Source organism: Meles meles, chromosome 15 (genome assembly GCF_922984935.1).
Source record: "Meles meles chromosome 15, mMelMel3.1 paternal haplotype, whole genome shotgun sequence".
Taxonomy (NCBI): Eukaryota; Metazoa; Chordata; class Mammalia; order Carnivora; family Mustelidae; genus Meles; species Meles meles.
The window spans coordinates 61369393-61393935 of record NC_060080.1 but is presented as its reverse complement, the minus strand read 5'-3'; the positions used below and the strand labels follow the sequence as shown (position 1 = coordinate 61393935).

Below are 24543 nucleotides of genomic sequence, written 5' to 3'. Positions count from 1 at the left end.
TCTTCTCAATCAACAAAAATTCACCTCAAAAGTTTAAATTAACCTTCAAATTACTGCAAAGTGCTATGTAAAAAAGAGACCAGCATGGGGCACTCGGGTGGCTCAGTTGGCTGAGCATCTGACTCTTGATTTCGGCTCAGGCCATGAGCTCATGGCCATGGGATGGTGCCCTGACCAGGACTCCCCTCCTCACTGGCCCTGGCTCAGCAGGGAGCCTGCTTCCCCCTCCCCTGCCTACTTGTGATCTCTCTCTCTGTGTCAAATAACTAAAATAAGTCCCAAATAAATGAATAAATAAAACAAATCCCATCCTGTCTTAGAAGTTACACATCATCTTCCAAGTTACTTACACAACCGTATTAGTAATCTTATCCCCTAGGAACATCTTTTAAAAAGTGGTCCTTAATGATAATGGTAAAAGAAATGCATTACCAAACCTGACTTTTATAAAGGATTCACTAAAACTCTTTATAACTGGCTTCCCGCCACTTTAAGTAGGCTCCACCCCTAGCATGGAGCCCAGTGTGGAGTTTGAACTCACCACTCTGACATCAAGAGCCGATTCAACCACCTGAGCCACAAGGCATCCCTCACTAAAATCCTTTAAAATATGACCACTTACTAACTACAACTTACTGACAGGCCATATTCCCATGGAAGCAAAAGTCCTACATTAAAAAAAAAAAAAAAAAAAGAAAGATTTTATTAAAGTTTTATTTATTTTAGAGATATAAAAGGAGGAAGAGAAGAGGGAGAGGGACAGACAGACTCCATGCTGAGTGTGGAGCCCAATTGCCCCACATGGGGGTCAATCCCACGACGCTGAGATCATGACAGGAGCTGAAATCAAGAGTCACACACTTAACCAACTGAGCCACCCAGGTGTCCCAAAAGCCCTACTTCTCAAAATTTAAATCGTTAAGTTGTACCTTACCATCCTATATGGTCAGTGATAGAGTGCCATAAAACAACTTCAAACAAATACATGATTCCACCTACTAAAACTGCATTCCTAGACAAATCATAAAATATGTCGAACAAAAAAGTTACCATTCCGATTCCTCTTTCACAGTAGCTGATTTTCATATATTAAAGAAAATGAAGAGTCTTAACAGACTATTGTGAAAGTAAAACTACCAAGCCGAGTTCACTCCAGTTCCAACTACTGCGCAATACTCAGAAGTATCCAATTCTACTTTATTTCTTTTTAAAAAAGATGTGTTTTTTAGAGATTTTATTTATTTGACAGCGAGAGAGGGAACACAAGTAGGGGGACTGGGAGAGGGAGAAGGAGACTCCCCAGGAGCAAGGAGCGGGATGCAGGGCTCGATAGCAAGACCCTGACATCATGACCTGGGCCGAAGGCAGGCACACAACTGAGCCACCCAGGTGCCCCTTAAGTTTTATTTTTTAGTCATCTCTACACTGTGGGCTTCAAACTCACAACCCTAAGATCAAGTGTCAAATGCTCTATTGACTGAGCCAGCCAGGGGGCCCGCCAATTCAACTTTAAATATTTGTTTACCCCCTCACCTCTCACAATGCAAATTTGGTACATTCCTCCATCAAAGCCATTTTAATGAAGGTAAGGTTCCCCCCCCCCCCCCCGCCCCCGCCAAGTGTTTATTAAAGTATCTGTCCATTTAAACCACCAACAATGCTGTTGTCAATACTGATCAACAAAAAGACACTAAAATATACCTATCTATCCTCTTTATACCTGGTCCAGATGAATCCAGAGCATGGTTCCTACTCCTTATTCAATGAAATAGTTGAGAGAACAAACAGCAAAACGAAAGACAAATAGCTAAAATCAATTCAAAAACAGGCTTAAACCAGGACTCATACAAATAGGCTAGGACCACACTGTAATTTATTACCTACATGTTTAATAATTTTAAGAGGAATGAGCTGTAGGAACACTGATCACTCTTTTAAAAACGATTTTTATTTGAGAGAGGGAGAGGGAAAGCATGTGTGCACAAGCAGCAGGGTAGAGGGAAAAGCAGGCTCCCTTCTTTGCAGGGAGCCCAACACAGGGCTTGATCCCAGCACCCTGGCAGATGCTTAACTAACTGAGCCACCTAGCTGCCCCCCCACATCACTCCTGAAAGGGTTATAGCCTCAGATACCAAACAAGTATAAAAACCACATACAGGGACGCCTGAGTGGCTCAGTTGGTTAAGCGGCTGCCTTCAGCTCAGGTCATGATCCCAGGGTCCTGGTATCGAGTCCCATATCGGGCTCCTTGCTCGGCAGGGAGCCTGCTTCTCCCTCTGCCTACCTCTCTGCCTACTTGTGATCTTTCTCTCTGTCTCTCTCTGACAAATAAATAAAAATCTTAAAAAAAAAAAAACACATACAGGATTTATAGCATCATTATCTACGAACAGATAAGTCATTTAACAAAATGTGGTGACAACGGAATATCCAGGCATTTACCATAATGAAATTCAGATACTGTTAAAGATTGTAACATAGACAAACCCTGGAAACATATGTTAAGTGAGATTAACCAGACAAAAACCAAATATTGCTATTCTAAGAAAGAACCTGCATGGGTCACCTGGGTGGCTCAGTCAGTTAAGCATCTGCCTTTGGCTCAGGTCATGATCCCAGGGTCCTAGGATGGCGCCCTGCATCATGCTCCCTGCTCAGTGGGGATCTGCTTCTCCCTCTCCTCCCTGCTCACGTTCTCTGTTGCTCTGTCTCTCACGCAAATAAACAAAATCTTAAAAAAATAAAATAAAATCACACTCATATGAGTTACTTAGAATAGGCAAATTCATAGAGACAGAAAGTGTGTAATAGTGGTTAACAGGGGAGTCAGTATAATGCAAGAGTTAATATTTAGTAGGTACAATTTCAATTTGGGATGATGAAAATATTTTGGAGATAGTGATAATGGTTGTCCGATACTGTGAACGTACTTACTTGACACTGAACCATACACTTAAAATGATAAATATCGCTACGTATACTTCATCACAAAACCACCTTTACTTTACTAAAGATTTAATGATTACAGCTGACCCTTGAACAACACAGGCACACTTATTTGTGGATTTCTTTTAATAAACACAGTACAGTACTGTAAATGTTATTTCCTTATGATTTTCTGAACATTTTCTCTTGTCTAGCTTAATTTAGTTTAAGGATATAGTATAAAAGACACCTAACATACAATAACACGTGTTCATCGACCATTACTGGTGAGGCTTCCAGTCATCAGTAATTAATGATTAAATTTGGGGGGAGTCAAAAGTTTTACATGGATTTGTGATTACAAGGTCAATTCCCCTAACCCCTCACACAGTTCATAGGTCAACTATATTGCTACTAAGAATGTGAAACAACACAACCATTTTAGAAAATAGTTTGGCAGCTGAACACACGCCTACCCTATGATCCAGCCATTCTACTCTAGCTAAGCAAATGAGTGACAGAAAGACTAGGAGGAGGGGGGGTGAGGGAGGAAGGGTAAAAGAGAAAGCAATCACAAAAGTGAAGATAGAGATTACATTGGCTTCATGGGTATATGCTTAAGTCAAAATTTATCAAACTGTATAGTTAAACAGCTTCCAGGTTCTGGCAATCGTATCTTTCCTTTTGTTCCCCCAACCCCAAGCTTAGTAGCTGGTTCCTGTGTTTATTAACATCTAGGTTACCTGAACGGCCCTCTCCTGGCCTTACTAAACCCGTCAATCCCTTGCATTAAATCCCCTTGTCTAAAAAAGAACAAAAAAATACCATGCTAAATCATTTGTGGTGAACATAAGGTACAGACAAAAGTAAGTATTAAGGACTCCAGTTAGGAAGCTACTGCAGAAACTTCAAAGTGATCTGAGACTAAAACATGATTATTTGTCGAAATGAAGATATTTTTGTGGAAAAAGACTGGAAACATGCATGCTGTGTTTATTCATACTTAGCACTTAGGAGTGCACAAAGCTTTATAAACATCATCTCTTCTATCATATCCCAGTAAGGTAGGAAGGCAGTCAAGATTCAGAGAAATAAAATATCTTATGCAAGATCATACTAACAAGGCACTAAGTAAAACCTTATGGGTAATCGATTGTTTTACCAACTTTCCAAATTAAAACAGAGACATGCGTAATTCAAACTTCAACTGCCCAAGTATCTTTAAGCACTCAAACTTCCAAAATGACCAATTATGATTTTACCACCTCGGACTCCTCATACATTCACCGCTCCCCTTTTCAGTATCAGCAAGTTCTCATCTAGCTCATGAAATGAAACGACCTGTAAGCCATATACCTTAACAGATTAAATCATTTTTTGGTTTAAAAAACAAAATAAAATGCTACCTTTATACAGATAAATTTTTCAGGGAGGGTCAAAGGGGGCTTCCCCCTCCTTTATCATTTGAATTTTTTAACCAAAAATTTTTAAAAAGGGGTGTGCCTGCGTGGCTCAGTGGGTTAAAGCCTCTGCCTTCAGCTCAGGTCATGATCCCAGGGTCCTGGGATTGAGCCCGGCATCGGGCTCTCTGCTTGGCAGGAAGCTTACTTCCCTCCCTCTCTCTCTGCCTGCCTCTCTGCCTACTTGTGATCTCTGTCTGTCAGATGAATAAGTAAAATCTTAAAAAAAATTTTTTTTTTTTAAAGGGAGGATTACCTGGATAATGAAGGCTGATGTGCAGCCAAGACAGAGAATCAACATCACTGACAGTCCTGGTATATCGTTAATCATTTCAGTAACCAGCAACCAGTCCCTATTTAGAAATTATTCTATATCACATAATTAAAATTTTCCCTTCAGCATAGATCAATGGAACAGAATAGAGCCCAGAAATAAACCTATGCTTATTTGGTCCATTTATGTATGACAAAAGAGAAAGAATATATAATGGGAGGGGCGCCTGGGTGGCTCAGTGCTTTAAAGCTCTGCCTTCAGCTCAGGTCATGATCCCAGGGACCTGGGATGGAGCTCTCTGCTCAGCAGAGAGCCTGCTTCCCCCCTCTCTGCTTGCTTGTGATCTCTGTCAAATAAATAAAATCTTAAAAAAATATATATACAATGGGAAAATACACAATCTCTTCAATAAATGGTGATGGGAACACTGGACAGCTACATGCAGAAGAATGAAGCTGGACCACTTTCTTACATCAGACAAACTCAAAATAAACTGAAAACCTAAGTGTGAGACTTGAATCTGTAAAACTTCTAGAAGAAAATATAGGTAATCTCTCAGACCTTAGCATTAGCAACATTTTCTAGATATGTCTTCTCAGGCAAAAGAAACAAAAGCAAAAATAAACCACTGGGACTACACCAAAACAAAAAGGCTTCTGCATAGCAAAGAAAAACAAACAAAATAAGGCAAGCTACTGAATGGGAAAAGACATTTGCAAATGATACATCCAGTAAGGGATTAATATAAAAAATGCATTAAAAACTTACACAACTCAACATCACCCCCCCAAATCTGATAAAAAATGGGCAGGGGACTTTAGAATAGATATTTTCCAAAGAAGACATACAGATGGCCAATAGACACATGAAAATACACTCAACATGGGGCACCTGGGTGGCTCAGCTGGTTAAAGTGTCTGCCTTCAGCTCAAGTCATGATCCCAGGGTCCTGGGATTGAGTTCCACATCTACCCCACATCCACACCAGGCTCCTTGCTCTGCGGGAGCTGCTTCTCCCCTGCCTGCCATTCCCCCTTGTTGTGCTTACTTACTGTCTCTCTGTCAAATAAATAAAATCTAAAAAAAAAAAAAAAAAAAAAAAGATTCTCTCAAAAAAAAAAAAAAATCTATTAAAAAAAAAAGATACTCAACATCACAAATCATCAGGGAAATGCAGACCAAAACCACAATGAGAGATCATCTTACATCTGTCAGAATGGCTAGAATCGAAATAACAAGTGTTGGTGAGGATATGGAAAAAAAGGAACCCTAGTGTATTGTTGGTAGGAACGCAACTGGTGAAGCCACTGTAGAAAACAGTATGGAAGTTCCTCAAAAAATTACAAATACAGCTACCATATGATTCAATTATTTCACCGCTGGGTATTTAAAATGACAACATGAATTCGCGGACCCCTATGTTTATTTACTTACTTTTTAAAAAAAGACTTTATTTATTTACTTGACAGAGAGAGAGATAGAGAGAGACAGAGACAGTGAGAGAGGAAACAGAAGCAGGGGGACTGGGAGAGGGAGAAGCAGGCTTCCTGCTAAGCAGGGAGCCCAACGCAGGGCTGGATCCCAGGACCCTGGAATCATAATCTTAAGCCAAAGGCAGACGCCTAATGACTGAGCCACCCAGGTACCCTACCCCTATGTTTATTGCAGTATTGTTTACAATACCCAAGACATGGAAACAACCTAAGTGTCACCATCAATGAATGAACCGGTAAAGATGTGGGGGAATGCGTGCGCGCATACACACACTGGCATAGTACCCAGCCACAAAAAGAAAGAGTTCTTGAAGGTATAATGCTAAGTGAGTAAAGTTAGGCAGAAAAAGGCAAAATACCACTTCTATGTGGAATCTAAAAAACAAAAACAAAGGTGAAACAGACAAATACAGAGAAAACTAGTTGTTACTACTAGAGGGGAGATGTTTACGGGGATGGTCAAAAGGGGTGAAGGGGACTAGAATGTATAGGCTTCCAGTACAGAATGAGTAAATCACAGAGACAAAAAGTACTGCACAGAAAATACAGCCAATGATATTATAATAGCACTGTATGGTAACAAATGGTAGCTACACTTGTGATGAGCATGGCGTTATACTGTATACCTGAAACTAATAAAACACTGTGTGTCAGCTATACTTTTTCAACTATACTTAAATTTTTTTTTAGTTAAAATAAAACTTCTCTATTTTTTCTCAGTGAAAAATTGAGTCTCTGACCTAATAATTCACTATGGAAATGTTCACTTCAAAACTCTGAAGATATTATATACACATAATGTATATATATATACATAAATAATTATTTATGTATACATATACATATATGTATACATAAATAATTTACATGTATGTATGAGCAAAAATATTGGGAACTCATGAGGCCCTTAAGGTAGAGGGATGAAGTAAATTGGGGGAAACACTAACAAAAATAATTTGTTCAGGGAGCACCTGGGTGGCTCAGTGGTTAAGCCTCTGCCTTCAGCTCAGGTCATGATCCCGGGATCCTGGGATCAAGGCCGACATCAGGCTCTCTGCTCAGCAGGGAGCCTGCTTCCTCCTCTCTCTCTCTGCTTGCCTCTCTGCCTACTTGTGATCTCTGTCAAATAAATAAAAAAATCTTAAAAAAAAAAAAAATTTGTTCATTGCGTAATTATATACCAAGCATAACAATGCAATCAACAGGGTTGCCTGGGTGGCTCAGTCAGTTAAGTGATTGCCTGGGGCTCAGGTCACTCCTGGATCAGCTCCTGGGATGGAACACTGCTTTGGGCTCCCTGCTTTGCGGGAACCTGCTTCTCCCTTTCCCTCTGCCCTTCCCACCTTCCCCCATCCTATACAGGCTTGCTCTTTCTCAAATAAATAAATGAAAAAAAACTTAAAAAAAAAAAAAAAAAAAAAAAAAAGCAATTATCATTCTTGGATCCCTAACATCATTAAACTTGTATTTAGGGAATAGGGGAAAGGGGAGGAGGGGACACCAAATTGTATTAAGTCTAAATTGTCAAAATGTTCTATTATGAAACTGGATCTCCTGCTTTAAAAATTAAAATCTTCTAATTTCATGTTTTTGAAACTTTTACTTGGCTAATTATTATCTGTTGTGTATTTTCTTTTTGAAATTTTATTCATTTGTGACCCAGTGAAACAGGATATACACCAAGGAAACATAGCAAGAGACATGTAACATCATCTAGAACTGTCAGGGATTTTCCTGGCAAAGTGCTTTAGACAAAAGGGTTAAACTGAAAATGCCATTATCCTTAAAAAGAAAGAAAATTAACATATATTTACGGACAAAAACCTGAAAACAGTTTAAAAAATTCAAGTTATTTTGCCTTGCTTTCTGTGCAATCAAACCTATTCTTCCTTTAAAACACATCTAGCACTGCCATCCGCATGAAGAAACTTGTTTAAAGGGCGCAACCCTTGCTATGGTGAGTGCTGTTAAGTGTGTAAACATGGCAATTTACAGACCTGTACCCCTGGGGCTAATAATACATTACATGTTAATAAGAAAATAAATAAAAAATAAAGGGTGCTACCTGATGATGATCATTTCCCTCTTTTAGTAAGAGTGGCACTCATTGTATTTAATAATTTAACTTTTTCTCTACATCCATGTGTATATTCCCACCTGCAACACTTTGATATAGGAATGTGTTTACCTAGTCTTAATACCTACTAGTGCTTTGTACAAAGCAGATACACAATGTATGTACCAGATAAATAAATATATGCTAAGCTGGACAAGGAATACCTAACAAGTGAGGTATTCACTTGTGAAGGAGACAACAGTTTCGGAAGATTTATAAAAGTTACGGACAAAAACATACACATACATACATGTGGGTTATACAAATTTATTCCTAACACTTAACTTACTTAAAGATGAAAGAAAAGTAACATTCAAAAATCTAAGTTTATTTTGTGAGACACAAAATCTTAAGACAGGAAAGCCTCTCAGGACTGATAACGTTGAAAATAATTATAGAATAAGAAATTAATAAAGCACTGAATTTATTTTCTGATGTTTTACCTTAAAAACAAATCACTAAATGCATTGTGGAAAGCTGCTGTTGTCTATCTGGAGTTCACATTCTCTGGGAGATTTACATGTTTTTTTTAAAAATGATTTTATTTATGGGGGGGGTAAAGCATGCATGTAGGGTGAGAGGGCCAGAGGGAGAGGGACAAGCAGACTTCACACTGAGTGTGGAGTCCAATGCTGTGCTCTGTCCCATGACCGATGATCAAGACCTGAGCGAAAATCAAGAGTCAGACACTTAACGGACTGAGCCACCCAGGTGCCCCTTACGCGTTCCCCTAATAAGCATGTGAAAGATTCTAAAAGTTTTATCACACTTTTCCCTCCAAATAATGGCAACCATTATGTGAGCCGCAGAGTTAACGTCAGGTACTTATTACTAGTCTTGAAGAGAAAAACCCAGGGAAAGGTGATTCTGATACATCTTCTTTATAGATACAGCTGATCTTTGGGTAACATGGGCTTGAAAAGGACGGGTCCACTCACACGTGCATTAAAAAATACATATACATAGTACAGTACTGCAAATGTATATTCTCTTCGATTTTCTTAGTAACATTCTTTTACCTAGAAATGTTACGTACGAATACAGTATGTAATATATATTATCTACAAAATAGGCGTTCCTCAACTTTGTTACTGGCAAGGCATCCAGTCAATAGTAGGCTACTAGTAGTTATGTTTTGGGGAGTCAAAAGTTATACATGGATTTTCAACTGCATGAGGTGGTGGTGGTGTTACCCCTAACCCCTTCGCTGTTCAGGGGCCAACTGTACTGTTTGCAGAGAAACAAAGAAGTGTCTCACCAACACAGAATGGAACACATGAATAAAACAGAACTCTCTTTTAAGTCAGGCAGAATAATCAGCACTCTTCTCTCCAGTTTTTTTCAAACATGATAGATTTTTTCAAAGTAAACAGTCTTATGGACCCTGGAGTATGTGTACATTTGATACGAGAGCTACTGTGACTTCAGGATAAAAACCCAAACATACTACTCCCATTCACATAGAAAACGAAAAATGCCAAATCCTCAGGGAGACTTAATTTTTTCAGTAACAAATAGAACTGTGATTTTGATAAACCAGTATCATTTCTTTTTTTTTTTTTTTTAAAGATTTTATTTATTTATTTGACAGCGAAAGATCACAAGTAGGCAGAGAGGCAGGCAGAGAGAGAGAGAGGAGGAAGCAGGCTCCCCGCTGAGCAGAGAGCCCGATGTGGGGCTCGATCCCAGGACCCTGAGATCATGACCTGAGCCGAAGGCAGCGGCTTAACCCACTGAGCCACCCAGGTGCCCCTAAACCAGTATCATTTCTAATTGTTTAATTTTAAAGCTGGAAAAAAATGTTGAAGGATCATCTAGTACAATCCCTATGGGGTAAGAGACAAGGGTATAGGTATACAGAAACAGAAGAGGGGCTTAATTAATAGCGGCCGAGGAACAAGAACCACACCTAAGATCCCTCTTAGAGAGCAGTGATGAGTATGGAGATCTATTTGGGCCACACAGCCCAACTGTACTCATTAACTTCCGAGGTCACACAACATCATCCACCTAAAATGGTTTCAACCCCAAGTAACACATTTAAATAGGAACCTTTCATGGAGGCACTATACCCCCACACCCCCCTTCCCCTTACTGTCATTCTTACCCTGTGATTTATGGTACAGTAAGGATACTCCATTAAAAACTGTCTTATTCACCTCTGAACATGCTAAAAAGACACCAGCTTTCTAGAGAAAAGACTAGATGTGTAAATCCAGGTCACTCTCCCACCATAAAAATGACATGAGAAACAAGTGAAATACTTATTAAAGATCAACAAAGAATGAAGACATAATAGAAAAAAAAAAGGCCACCAGTAGTAGCATACTCCCCATTATAAAGTCCAGGCTTATATTTATGTATTTGTCAGAGATTAAACAAGTTAGTGATACAATGCAGGTGACAGAGGCAGTAATAAGAAAACTGGACATAATTGTATCAATATACTTCAAGAGACTAAGCTTGCTCCAAGTTTCTTAAACTAGGACTACCTTTACTGAGATAGTGTAAGGACAAAAGTTAAATATCAATTAACAGGCATCATCACATCTTCATTTTCTTTTCTCTTCTTTCCCTAATTTAGAAGCTAATTTCTTCTAAAGCAGGCCCAGAATTCCCAAAGGTAAAGCTTTGTGACTTTTTTTTTAAATTTTAAGTAGGCTCCATGCCCTACGCCAACACGAGGCTTCAACTCACAACCCTAAGATCAAGACCTGAGTGGAGATTAAGAGTTGGACACTTAACTGAGCTACCCAGACATCCCAATCTTTAATTTTTAGATTTTTTAAAAAAGATTTTATCTATTTATTTGACAGAGATCACAAGTAGGCAGAGAGGCAGGCAGAGAGAGAAAGGGGTAAGCAGGCTCCCTGCTGAGCAGAGAGCCCAATGTGGGGCTCGATCCCAGGACCCTGAGATCATGACCTGAGCTGAAGGCAGAGGCTTTAACCCACTGAGCCACCCAGGCGCCCCCAATCTTTAATTTTTAAAACTTTGTTTTTCCTTTGCTGTGTTAAGTTTATGTACTATTTAATGTGCTACAATACTTACTACTTATCAGTTATCGTTTGGCAAACTTAAAACCATGTATAAGAACACATACTCAAAATTCATTCACTTCATTAATGGTACTGATTAACCACAGGCTGATATGTATTTTTTTCACCACAGCATTTACTGTGAACAGTTTGACCCCTCTGGTCTCCTCTCCCCCGAAGAGTAATCTTTTTCTTCCCCGGCCCCCAAATATAAATAGAACCTGCCTTGCCAATTGATGAAAGCAGTAATCGCCATCAGAACTATTAAACTACCAAAGATTTAACACCACAGCCACCCTGCCCAATATTCAACTATAATAAAAATGCCAAAAAAAAAATTCAATTCTGAATTTACAATTCTTTGAAACATTTTCCTACCTTCACACTGGTTCCTTGGAAGAATCTTCCACCTTGTTTTTATCACATTTTCCAAAATTTGTAGTCCATAATACTGAAAATTGGAGAATAGAAACATGTGAATATATTGTTATAATACTGGCAACTTTCAGGATTCACAAATGGACAGACATTCACACATTTACATCTAAAGTTTCAAAAACATTATGCTACCAAGTTTAATTACATATATTAAACAAGGATCTATTCACCCATATACTGAGTTTTCATGCATTTTCCTCATTTTATTGTTCACTACTCTATTTAATGTCCTGCTGTTTATACATGCTCACACCAGGAGGAAGAACCAACTAAAAAGCCCTTTAAGCAGCCAAATGGGCTTATCTGTAGAAGGAAAAGTAGCAGCCAGATATGAATTCACAGCATAAATGACTGCTCACAGGCTCACGTACTTTAACACGACCAGGCTCCTAAGAATTTAGCAGCTTGGATGCTCTCAAGCTTCCTACCATCTTCTAGGAGTTGTAAGCTCTTGGCCAAGTATTAAAGTATTGTCACAGATACTTTCTATAGAAGGTATTTATAAACATCTCTGGTGTGTTACTTAAGGAGCAGCAAGACAACCCACGGGTTTAATTTTAAATTGTAATCCCACCCTTACAGTTGCTATTTCTACTAATTTAAAGATAAACTTTTGTGCACAGTCAAAAATACACAAACGCATGTTGCAATCTGTTTTTACCTTTCAGGTATTCCTTCCTAAATATAAAAGTATTAACTAAAAATGTAAGAAAATAAATACAGATACCACTTTCAAGCCATTTTGTCCCTCCTGCTGATTACTCACTCTAAATAGTCAACAACATTCACAACAATTTATAATGCTATAGGAGTTACTACCCAAAATTATTACCATGACCAATTAGTGTGGATAGACAGGAGGAAGAAAAGGGACAAAACTGTTGTGGTATGTTTCAATTATCTGAAGTAGGGAAGAATGAGCTATAATACCTGAAAGGTAAATTCATTCATATATAGACACAGAACCTCAGATTGCAAGTTTTGGCTGAGAATAAGAGTTCATCTTTAAAATGGTTAGTCATCACACAATAAAATAGGAGCATTAGTATTTCAACCAAAGGGATCATGTGAATGCTCATTTTATCCAAAGCACAATATAGACTGTCCCAAACTACATTGTGCTCAAATAGTAAATGTTTTTGCTGTTTTCTTTCATTTTAACATTTCATACTTTTCAAGAAAATTTTGCCATTTCAACTAAAATCCTACATTTGCACAACATTCCTTAAAAAGACTTCCAAAATAAAAACAAGGCCAAAGCAAAATTCTGAAATTAAAAATCTGATACCATCAAAGGGTTTCATAATCAGCAGTAAATACCGAAACTTTCTAACCTGCTCATTTACAATCCCTTAACAGGTCTAGGTCTCAGAAAAATATAAACAGGCAAAAAAGGTTTCTGATTCACTGAAATTTTAAATTAACTTTTGAAAACATACTACCCTAAAAACTCTGAATTTTATAGACACGAAATAACACTGTCAAAGTTTTACTAAGTCAAAACAATGAACTTCTTACAATATATCCTCTTGTTAATTCTTAACCAATTAAAAAAAAATCTTTAAAAAACTAAAAATCCACCATAAATACACCAGTAAGCAGCAGTAACCCCAATGATAATTTCACCCTATTTAACCAATGTTTTACAGCTTATGCTATTACCCTGCTTCCTTTATGTTTGATACTTTGTTACCTAAATTTACTCACTAACCTCTACTCCCTCCTCCAACTGTAAAATGGTAGTCTTAGCTTGCTGAAGATACAATTCGCATTTTTCTTTAGGCCAACCCGCTGAGGCAGTAAGCCCAATAAAAGCTTTTTACAATTTATGTCAAAGGAAAACAAAAATTGCCGTCATAATGTTCTAAATCCCAATCTCACCTAAACATTAACACTCCACATATGAAGAGAACTCACATTTTTTGAAATTGAGTATTTTTGGCTAAAACAATCTTAACTGCTAGCCAAATCTAAGGGCCAAGATAAATGACTATTTTGGAAATATCCATACATAATCCAAGTATCACTCTAAAGAATTAATCACATTTCTGCTTTACATCTCAGGACTTGAGAAATCCACTGCTGAGTTATGAAGATGAGGGACAGATAACAGCAAAGACTAAATGAAAAAAATAAATGCATGAAATGATCCCTATGGTAGAAATTTCTACTGAGCCCTTAGAAATACTTATTTTATGCATTGAATTCCCCTTTCCCCCCCACCGCCCATGAAACAAAAACAATTGATGAACAGAATTCAGTTAAAGGGAATCAAAAGGGTAGACCTTGTGGAGGCCTGCCGTCAAAGCCTAGCTGTGTCAGTTGCACAGGAAGACACCCCTTTTCTTCCTATTACAAGCAATCAACATAATGGAACATTATGATTAATATCAGGTAGTGTTAACATCTTTAAAGAAAAAAAAAATGATTGCATAAAAGCCAAATGTCATAGTGCATAAATTTAGCACCAAATCATTTGTAATTTATGTAAATTGAAGAATTCTTTACCTGTTGCTTTCTTTCTGTTCCTCTAATCATCTCATTTTTCACAAGACAAATTTGAGTTTTTAAAAATACTGTTGATAAATCAACTTAAACATTAGTAATGTCTGTCAGTATAAAAAGCAAAATTTACCAGGCAAGCAAACAGGCAAACACTATTATGTTACTTAAGGTTAGCACTTTGAGGAAGTTCTGGACTGTATTTTTGCCCTAAAAATTTACAAAATGTCAAAACTAATTAGTATTTTAAAACTGTTAATTAATACAGTCTGATTTCAGAAACAGATGTGAAAATGGCTATTTTCTGTTTTAACACAATGTATAACAAGTGGAAATCTTGTGTGTATTAAACAGAATGCCATGCATGGTATTTTATTACTTTAAGGCAGTTTAAAGAGAAGTGTGAATCATCAAGCCTAAAACAGTCAAAACACATTTTGATCAACCCTTCTGTTCAAACTAGGAAAAAAGGACCCAAATTATAACATTTTTCAATTGCAAATAAAAACTGAGTGCTGTCCCATTAGAAGCATCGGTACCATGGAGCAGGGTTTTATGCTGCCCACACAACTTGGTGTTGGTGCCTAGCCTGTATTATTATATTGATTACTTGCCCAAAATAATTCCTCTGATGTTATGTTTCATCTCTGAGTAACATTCAGAATTTATGCTACTTAGATCTGTATACATACTCTTAAAAACAAAAACAAAAACAAAAAAGCAAGCAAAAAAGCCACCTTGCATACTAGTCCCAATTACAAAACTTCATTCATAATTCTTAGGACTATTTGCAAGAATTAATTCTATGTTTAAGACTAAATTTTGAAATAAGTTAACAATATTAAATAATTTGAGATAACAAATGCAATACTAAAAATGAGATACCTTCCTCAAAGTTTATGACTGGAAGAAAAGAAGAAATAATGGATTTTAAAACCACCACTTGCTTACTTTCGTGTTCATATTCTGTGAAAATTCCAAAATTGTGTCGACTCTTGTCCACGCATCAGGATGCTCCTTTAAATGTGTCAGTACTTCTTGAGCCATTCTTTGCTAAAATATTATATGAAAATAGTTTTAAGCTCACTTGTTCTTTTTAATCATTCATTAAAATGGTACTGAGCAAGGCACAAATCCTAATATGACAGTGATTCTACTAACTTTTTGAAACACTCCAAGAAATAATTAGTCCATACAGAAATAAAAATGTATCCATTCTTAAACTTCTTTAAACATTCTTAAACTAAAATACCACCCTTAAACTTCAATTTAAAACGGGACTATATCTCTCTGAAACAGAGTAGTTTTTTTTTTTTTTGCAATCTACTTTATTTAGCATTCTCAAAATGGAACTTAAACCCAACCAATACTAACAAAAATTTCTCTAATGTGACGTTCTTAGCACTTAACAATCAAGTGAAAGCAACACATAAAAACTCATTTATACTTAAATAAATTATGTAATGGTACTCCCTGCTTTGCAAGTTACCAAGATGTCTCCAACAAACCTTACCTATAAATACATACTTCATGAAGAAAAAAAATAATACATACATACACTTTTTTTCTTGGGAAAACTGGGTCTAAGTAAGGCCACAAACCCCAAATACCCATAGATATATATAAAACATGAAGACCCTGAAACCCTTTAAAGTCTCTTAAAATTTTTTATAAATACACCTTTTACCCATTCTCTGAAAGTCTTCTGAATTTCGTATCAAATCCTAGCTTATTTTGAAAATTTCTGCTTTCTGGGGCACCTAGTTGGCTCAGTGGGTTTTAAGCCTCTGCCTTCTGCTCAGGTCATGATCTCAGGGGTCCTGGGATCAAACCCTGCATCAGGCTCTCTGCTCAGCAGGGGGCCTGCTTCCCTCCCCCCTATCTGCCTCTCAATTTGTGATCTCTCTCTTTGTCAAAATAAATAAAAATCTTAAAAAAAAAAAAGGAAAACTTCTGTTTTCGTATCTTTAAGAGCTCATGTATTTGAGAGTGAGCAAGCATGAGTGTGCAGAGAGAGCGAGCGAAAGGGAGATGGGCAGAGGGAGAAAATCTCAAACAGACTCTGCTCTGAGCACGGAGCCAACAAGGGTGGGTTTGATCCCAGGCCCCTGAGATCATGACCCGAGCTGAAACCAAGAGTCAAACATTTAACCTACTGGGCTACCCAGGCACCCCTGTTTTCGTCTTTAAAATGCAAAACGAGGAATAATAAAAACCTATATAGCCATTATCTACAATTAACAAATGTTAACACTTTGCTTTTTACTTGTACTTTCCTTTCAAACATAAAAGATCTACAACTTAGGGAAATCACCTTTATACCTTTTCTCCAGTGCCATTTCCTTCCTTTGTTCCTTCTTTAGAGAGAATGACTTTCATGAATTTGGGGTCTTTTCCTGTCCATATTTTCTCAGCATGTGCATAAAATTTCATGGATGATACAGTTTTGTGGTCACTAAATTTTTTTTTAAAAGATTTTATTTATTTATTTGATAGATCACAAGTAGGCAGAGAGACAGGCAGAGAGAGAGGAGGAAGCAGGCTCCCTGCTGAGCAGAGAGCCTGATGCAGGGCTTGATCCCAGGACCCTGAGATCATGACCTGAGCAGAAGGCAGAGGCTTTAACCCACTGAGCCACCAGGCACCCCCAGGTCACTAAATTTTATATAAATAGTATACTATAAAAACACTACAATCTGCTCTTTTCATTTGACACTTTCCCTTAGCTTTATTGTAAGGTGTAATAGACAACTGAATTTTAGAGATCTAGCCATAATGACACTATGTATCTAGCCTCTTCATTTTAACCATTATAGTTTAATGATATGAACACATTTTACCAAAGGCTGTTAATTCTATTGACTTTTTTGAAGAACAGCTTAATCTTTTCACCTTTAAAGGCAGTTTTGTAGCTCAAGTGGATCCTCCCTAATTACCTTCCACCTAGTTCTACCACATGTAAGTAGAAAGTTTGATAATTTTCAATTATATCAATTATTTGTTAGACTGATTCAACTTGATCAAGGCTTTAATTCTACAGGTTATAAAGCAAGTATCAGAGGGGGAAAGATACATTCATTCTAATTTGAACCATCTCTGATAGACACCTCAAAATCTTTAACTCAGGTTTTATTCCAATGTACAAAAAAAATAAGTTCCTTATTTTGGCTTTGTCGTTAAGAATTTTTTTCCTTAGGTAGCAGATATAGTGGTTTCCCCATCAACCAACTAGCAATATACACTGCTTATTGTTTAGAAGAAAACTGAAAATATACACCCACTAAGTAATTTTTTTTGTTTTGTTTTTAAAGATTTTATTTATTTATTTGACAGAGATAGCACAAGTAGGCAGAGCGGAAGGGAGAGGGAGAAGCAGGCTCTTCACTGAGTAGGGAGCCCAACGCCGGGCTAGATCCCATGACCTGAGCCGAAGGCAGGCACTTCACTGACTAAGCCACCCAGACGCTGCTAAGTAGTGCTTTTGCACCTTGACACCACCACCAGAACCACCATAGAACTTGGAAGAAGAAAACAGCTGACTGAATTCCAACCTACAAGTACAAGGTTAGAGCTAGAGTATAAAAGCTCTTAAAATACATATAATTTTATTAGAAATTGTTAAGGGACTAACAGTTTTAAGGAGTTGTAATTATGCTATATAATGACAAAAAGCAGAAATAATAATGACCTGAGTTATCTAGGGCCAAAGCACACTTGATCAATTTTGTGTTTCTTTTTTTAAACTTTTTTAAAAAAAGATTTATTTGACAGAGAGAGAGACCACAAGCAGGCAGAGAGAGGAGGAAGCAGACTCCCCGCTGAGCAGAGAGCCCAATGTGGGGCTCGATCCCAGGACCCTGAGAGCAGGACCTGAGCCAAGGCAGAGGCTCTAACCCACTGAGCCACCCAGGAGTCCCACTGATCAATGTTTTGATCTCTCCCAAAGAACATCTAACTAGATCTATTCATTTCTCACTAGCTACACTTGCACATAAAATGGTAACAAATGACCAAGAACATGAGGTATATCAAAGATCCATGCCTAGTAAAAATTACTTGGTCACGATACTCTATTAGAGGTTTTGAAATGATGACAATTGTACACAGAAGTGAATACTCACCACACTATTATCATTAACACTGCATAAATCATATCATTTCCTTTTAGGTGTCCTTTTACTCTATGACGTCACTTCTAGAATTTGTATCTTAGTCTCTATTTTGTCCTAACCCCACAATCCTTACACAATATTCTTTTATTAACTTAGAACTCCAGGAGGGGTTAAAAAAAATACACAAAAGGAAACTAAAGAAGGAGAAAATTTGGTATCTCCCTGTGTTACTTACTGAATGGTGAAAGTATTTTAGTTGCTAAGCAATAGATTAAGAGTTCAAGTCACTTAACACAGCATTGGAGAAAACACCCAACTCTTCAATATATTTCCCCCCCGCTGGCTGCCTAACTTGGGTAAAAATAGAAAAATACTTAGAAGAGAAGACAGTTCTAATGTGACAGTGTTAAATATCCTTCTATACTGCCCATTTGGACATAAGCTCCAGGTATAGATTAAAAGGCACCACTCTAACAATCTCTTCCCCTCCGAAATTAATATAATCCTTAAAAAAATTAGCTTCCTCTGAGTTTTAATGTTTAATTATCATAATTTCTATAGCTGCCATTTTTAGCACATACTCTATGAAATTGGAAAAAAAAATTAAGAAACCATACTGTATTTTAGAACAATGAGTGTGCGCCATATGCTAAATCTTCTTCATTATACTTCCTAAAGTACCCTTTAAACAGAATGCCTTCTAAGTATGAGGTACCACAACAGGTGCTTTTACAAACCCTACTATCTTCTAGTCTCTTGTAGGTAAGTTTGTAGCTTACACTCTAGAGCAGTAACTAGAAAACTTAACTGGACAACCAAAATATCAATCACTAAAAACATGTTTTCCATGACAGCTTTTTTCTTTTACTCACAATAAACCCCCAAAGAGGTGGCATATGAAAAATCCACTAGAACTAGAAGTGTAAAGATACACTTTTATAAAAAAGGTTTTTAGCTGATTTTAAGCTCTAAGCCTCCACTTCCTTATCTATAACAATGAAAAATAACAGTTTGCAATTATCTTTATGTAACTGATCTGTCCTATAGTATAAGTAGACATAAAATTCTTACTTTTGGGAGTTTATTCTGCTTCGATAAATAAAAAACACTTTCCTAAGTCTACATTTTATTTAATCAAATTTAAAACAGATCATTAAATCTCAATAATATGAAACACTACTAAAAGCAGTAGCAGCACCACCACCTATATATATATATATATATTTAGTCTTTTTTTTTAAAGTCATCTCTATACCCAACATGGGGCTTGAGCTCACGTCTGTGAGATCAAGACTCACATACTCTTCCAACTGAGCCAGCCAGGTACCCTACCACCAATATATTCCTCAGGATAAAAGTTACTGTTACTTCTTAGTTATAAGCCTAGAAGAGCACTGGTCTCTGTTTATCCTCATACTTTTAGATGTTGTGAGTCATGTTAAAAAGAGCAAAGATTTACACAGCAGTAGCAGCTAAGTGATGTGACAAAATTAAATGCCCATCTTTCTAATGGCTACAAGGCTTGAGCTTCTAATATATTCAAAGTTGAGCTCAACCTTACTTGTATACCTTCCTCCAAAAGCAGCTGCTTTCCACACACGCATGTTAAAATAAAATGAAGCTTAAAGCTCCAAGTTGAATGTAGAGCACAAAGAAACTACTACATTGTATGTGTAATACATATGGTGAATACTTTTTCAGGAAGGCTTTTGGGGACAATAATGTGGACCAAAAGCCCCTAGGAGTTCTAAAACTGGACCAAGCTTACAAAATCTGAAGAATAATTCTTACCATTCATACAACTTTCATGGCCCCCCTTTCACTTTATAAACACACTTTCTCTTTTATACACACACACACACACTAAAATAATGTTGGATTTCAGAGGAAACTGAAATATTTATGCACATGCTAGTATTTATACATCATGCTTTTAAGACCATCTATAAAAGATACAATTTCTGGGGCGCCTGGGTGGCTCAGTGGGTTAAGCCACTGCCTTCGGCTCAGGTCATGATCTCGGGGTCCTGGGATCGAGTCCCACATCGGGCTCTCTGCTCAGCAGCGAGCCTGCTTCCCTCTCTCTCTCTCTGTTAAATAAATAAATAAAATCTTATCTACCTTTCAGGTTTCTAAACAGTACCATAGCACTCAGGGTTTAAGTATGCAAATATAAACTAGTATCTTGAAGATATAATTAACTTCCCATGTATTAACCAGACACCATCTACTAGGAATATAATATTTTGGTAACAAAATCTTACTGGTTTTTGTCACATCACCTCAAGATGTTTAAATCCAACAGAAAATCTCACTCATTTAAAACCCTTCATGTGATTAACTCCACAGAGTGAAGAATCAAGACTGCCCAGTTTCTTGTAACATCAACTGAAAAATTTATGAATATTCCTGTCTTGTCTAACATTCAATTGGTTGTATAAAAACTTTAATCTGATAAAAACATGGATTATGTGTAAGATAACTGCCTACAGTAACTGACCATTTTTACACGTCTTAAATTCAAATAACTTAAGATGCTCAGTATTTTTGGACTCTTAAAAGGAGTTTTATCAGTGAAGTACTTCTGTAATTTAAATGTTTCAAAAATACAAGAATCTTTTAACTCCAAGTATATTACATACACAGAAGTAATGCATATAATACAGTTTCTACAGACTGCTTCTCACTGGTTAATATATAGTTCCAATTTAACATAAACTATGCAACACTTTTTAAAAAGGCGATAATTTAAAATTTTATTATAAACTGAATAATACCGCATTAATGTTAAAAAGTTTTTCTCAACTACTTTACCTGGGCTCCTTCTCCATGGTATAAGCAATTCACCACATTGTCTAGAAGGTTGATATCCAGTTTTTGGCTGAAATCGAGCAGCTGACGAGCTGCATGGTCTGCTAACATTGTCATAATTGCTGGCATAGATTACTGTAAATAAAGAAAAAAATTTAAGGCGCCTATGAAACTTTGGTATTACCAGTCAGAAACTTTCTACTCAAGTTATTTTACTTCAACCGTGTTCTTACAAGTATTACAATGAATATTTTCTAGAGACTACCTAAGTAACAGTAAAAGCAACTAAATGCTGAAGATACTTAGCCACTCCATAACTGCTTTTGTTAAGGTCCATTCAACTTTTCTAGTATCTATTTTATTTTTTTTCTAGTGTCTATTTTAAATTACCAGAAAAATCTTACTGTTCTACTAATATTTAAATAAAAATTACTCCTAACCTGTTTTAATGGAACCATTATTAGAAATTTATGGCCCTAAAAACAAACAGTTCAAAGTCTTAATCTCAGATTTTTAGGTACAGATAAAGTTTAAGTGGATTTCCCTCTTCCTAAATAGGGTCCTTCTATTTCAGTAGGCACTCCCTTCCCTATATATTACCCTAACTTTTAGGATATACTGAAAAAAACAGGAAGATGCTAAGAGCTAAATGTGGTACCCAAGTTTGCTTACTGATACCAATGACTAGCAGAACTTAAAATTTCTATATTCAAACCATCTATTTGTTTCTTTCAACACTCAATGAATTTGGTTAAAGGTTAAAATTCCTTGAACAAATGTCTAGAAAAACACTTTACAGTAATAACTAAAACTTTTTTTTTTTAATTTCCAGGTATTCACTGGCAAGGTAAAAAACTGAAAGCTTGCCAAACATTTTCCAAATAAAAACAAATTCTGTAACAGAAAAACGAACTTCTTCACCTCATATAATGCACTGGCTAAAACCTACCAGCTCATATGCAATGCTATCCTTTTAAGAGGATTCTAATCCAAGATGCTGGCACACATTCACATTTCTTTTGCCCAGCATTATAAAAATCTTTCTTTTGCTTTTTCTTCAAAGCCAGTGCCACTTGAGTCTGGCTGGCTAAATCAGTACTCCTTAACCTTTTTGGGTCAAGATGCCTTATAATCAGAAGAACACGATAGCTCCTACTAAATTTTAAAAATTCACAGTTTTGTATACAATTACAGAAAATCCAGGACACCCTGAAAGCCATGCATGAAACCTCAGGTTAAGCAGCACTGGTTGACTGCAGTTAGACCCAACAAGGTTGGTAGGTCACCTCCACTTCTCCCCCTCTTAAAAACCTTCCAGGATCAGGAAATGGATGGGATCTGATTACATTATGTTTGATAGGAAAAACATTATTTCTTGGCTACTTGAGAGCAGTTTTAAAATGTTAACAACACTGGCAGCAATTTCAACTTTAGCACAAATGCTTTACTTAATGATAATACCAACTGCAAAAAAAATTAAATATAAATGGTGAGTCAGGAAGTTAGAGATAATGTAGAAATCAAGAAATTAAGAGTTCCAAGAATTTTGATTCCTCTGAAATTTTTCAGCCCATTACTGACAGCAATACTAATGGGATCTCAAACATTTTATAGCAATTACTAATGTGTTTTTAATACCAAAATACCTGACATGCATCAACAAAAATCTGACCTACATATGAATATAAAAATGGAAATATATATATTCCACCAACCTGTATAAACTTCTTGCCTCTTATACCATAAAATTTTAAGGATCAGAACAGTCTTAAAAACTGAGGTTAAAAAACAATGCTTACAAAGCACCAAGATGTACATACCAAAAGTTTTAAATTTTTGGTTAAAAACTGAACGAACTTTTCTCCTATGTACTCCTATCACAATTTAATAACCCAAACAAGAAAGAACAATTTGACTATAAAAAGTTTCATTTTCAAGTACATTGTCTTTACAAGAGTTCTTCTTCGAGCTAAATTCTTGTGAAAAATCGGGTTTAAAATAAAATTTCGTGTTAAATACAGTAGTTTGCCATCCTCAGAACTAGCTGCTATCTTTGAAATGACCTACCTAATCTTGAACTGTACAGAAATGGCGGCTTTCTGGTCAATGCCAAGCACATTTAGTCCCCCAAATCAAACAGCTTCCAAAACATTCTTTCCACTAACAGCAGTGTCCCACACGCTTAAGATACACAATCGGGCAGATAGCAAACAGTCATCGGCGGGAGAACGTGAAACCACAATCGCTTTCTTTTCTCCTTGGGACACTCAATCCTAAAATCCACTCACAGGATAGCATATACAAGGGATTATCCAGCAATGTGACTCTACAAGTGACTACCAAAATACCTTCACTGCCACTTCAAACTTAAGAAGCAGGCAGCTACACACTGCCAGCTCCCATGCAAACCATAACCGTTGGTTTATGATTACTAAGTAGTAGGTCAAAAAACAAGTCGCTACAAGGAAAGACTGCTACTTAGATGTGTGGGCAACTGCCTGCTTCATTCAGTAGAAACACACCTCACTAAGGCCCGCCCTCCCCTCGCTTCCCACCCGAAACGATTTGCAGCAGTTCTAACTATAGCATACCCCAGCACGCACTCACCCCGCCCATACTCGGAGGAGGCATTTAGACCAGGCGCCTGAAGTTCACCTCCCCATTCTCAATGCAGCATGGCCTCTGCGTGATCAGAGGAGGTCCCGGCTAGGCAAATCTTTAAAGCTTCCTCTCCTACACCACTTCTTCCCACCCATCCCAAACTCGGGAGACATCGGAATGAAGGAGAATCAGGGCATCATCCACCGTACAATGCCAGCAGTAAACGATCTGATCACTTAACACACTCAACACCCCCCCCCAAACAAACTACAGCACGGAATCCCACTTACAGAACCCTGAACCACCAACTAACCTTTCCTATTTCTAAACCTAGCCTGCAAAAAACCAGATTTCGAGTTCCCCTGCAAGAGGAGGAGGGAGTCGGCAGCCCCTCCCTCCCCCGATCCCAAGCTCTCCACCGAGGGGCCACGTGATGCAGGCGGACGTTTCAATGCTGCTGCACTAAATATTTCTGGAAACTTCCACTCCTAATAATTTACAGAGATGCTCCTGAAATCACCCCAACTTCTCGCCAGCCCCCTGGGCTGGGGAAGCCCTTCCACCCCCACACCCGCCCCGCTTCACTATCACGCTCCTCGCCTTCCTCCACCGCCACCCGCACACGCGAATAACCCAGCAAGCGCTACCCTCTCGCGGTCGCCTCCCCGCCTCCATCCCCCAGCGGCAGAAGCGGCTCCATTCAATCGCAGGCTCTGCTGTGGGCCCGCCGCCGCCTCCCGGGCTCGCCTCCCGCTGCTGCCGCCGCGCCCCAT

General features: G+C 37.6%; 1 protein-coding gene across 3 annotated transcripts in view; it reads right to left on the bottom strand.

The window, feature by feature from the left end:
- XPO1 (exportin 1) overlaps window positions 1-24543 on the bottom strand; it is a 48419-nt gene that overhangs the window by 23040 nt on the left and 836 nt on the right. The window contains exons 1-4 of one of the 3 annotated variants that reach the window (XM_045979298.1): window positions 24418-24515; window positions 21173-21304; window positions 15198-15299; window positions 11685-11757 (exon numbers count right to left, since the gene is read on the bottom strand). In XM_045979298.1, the coding sequence (XP_045835254.1) occupies window positions 11685-11757; window positions 15198-15299; window positions 21173-21298 (301 nt within the window). In that variant the 5' untranslated portion in view covers window positions 21299-21304; window positions 24418-24515. Of the gene's footprint in view, window positions 1-11684; window positions 11758-15197; window positions 15300-21172; window positions 21305-23776; window positions 24324-24417; window positions 24516-24543 lie in introns of those variants that run through there. The other 2 variants (XM_045979297.1, XM_045979296.1) reach the window with 2 other exon arrangements.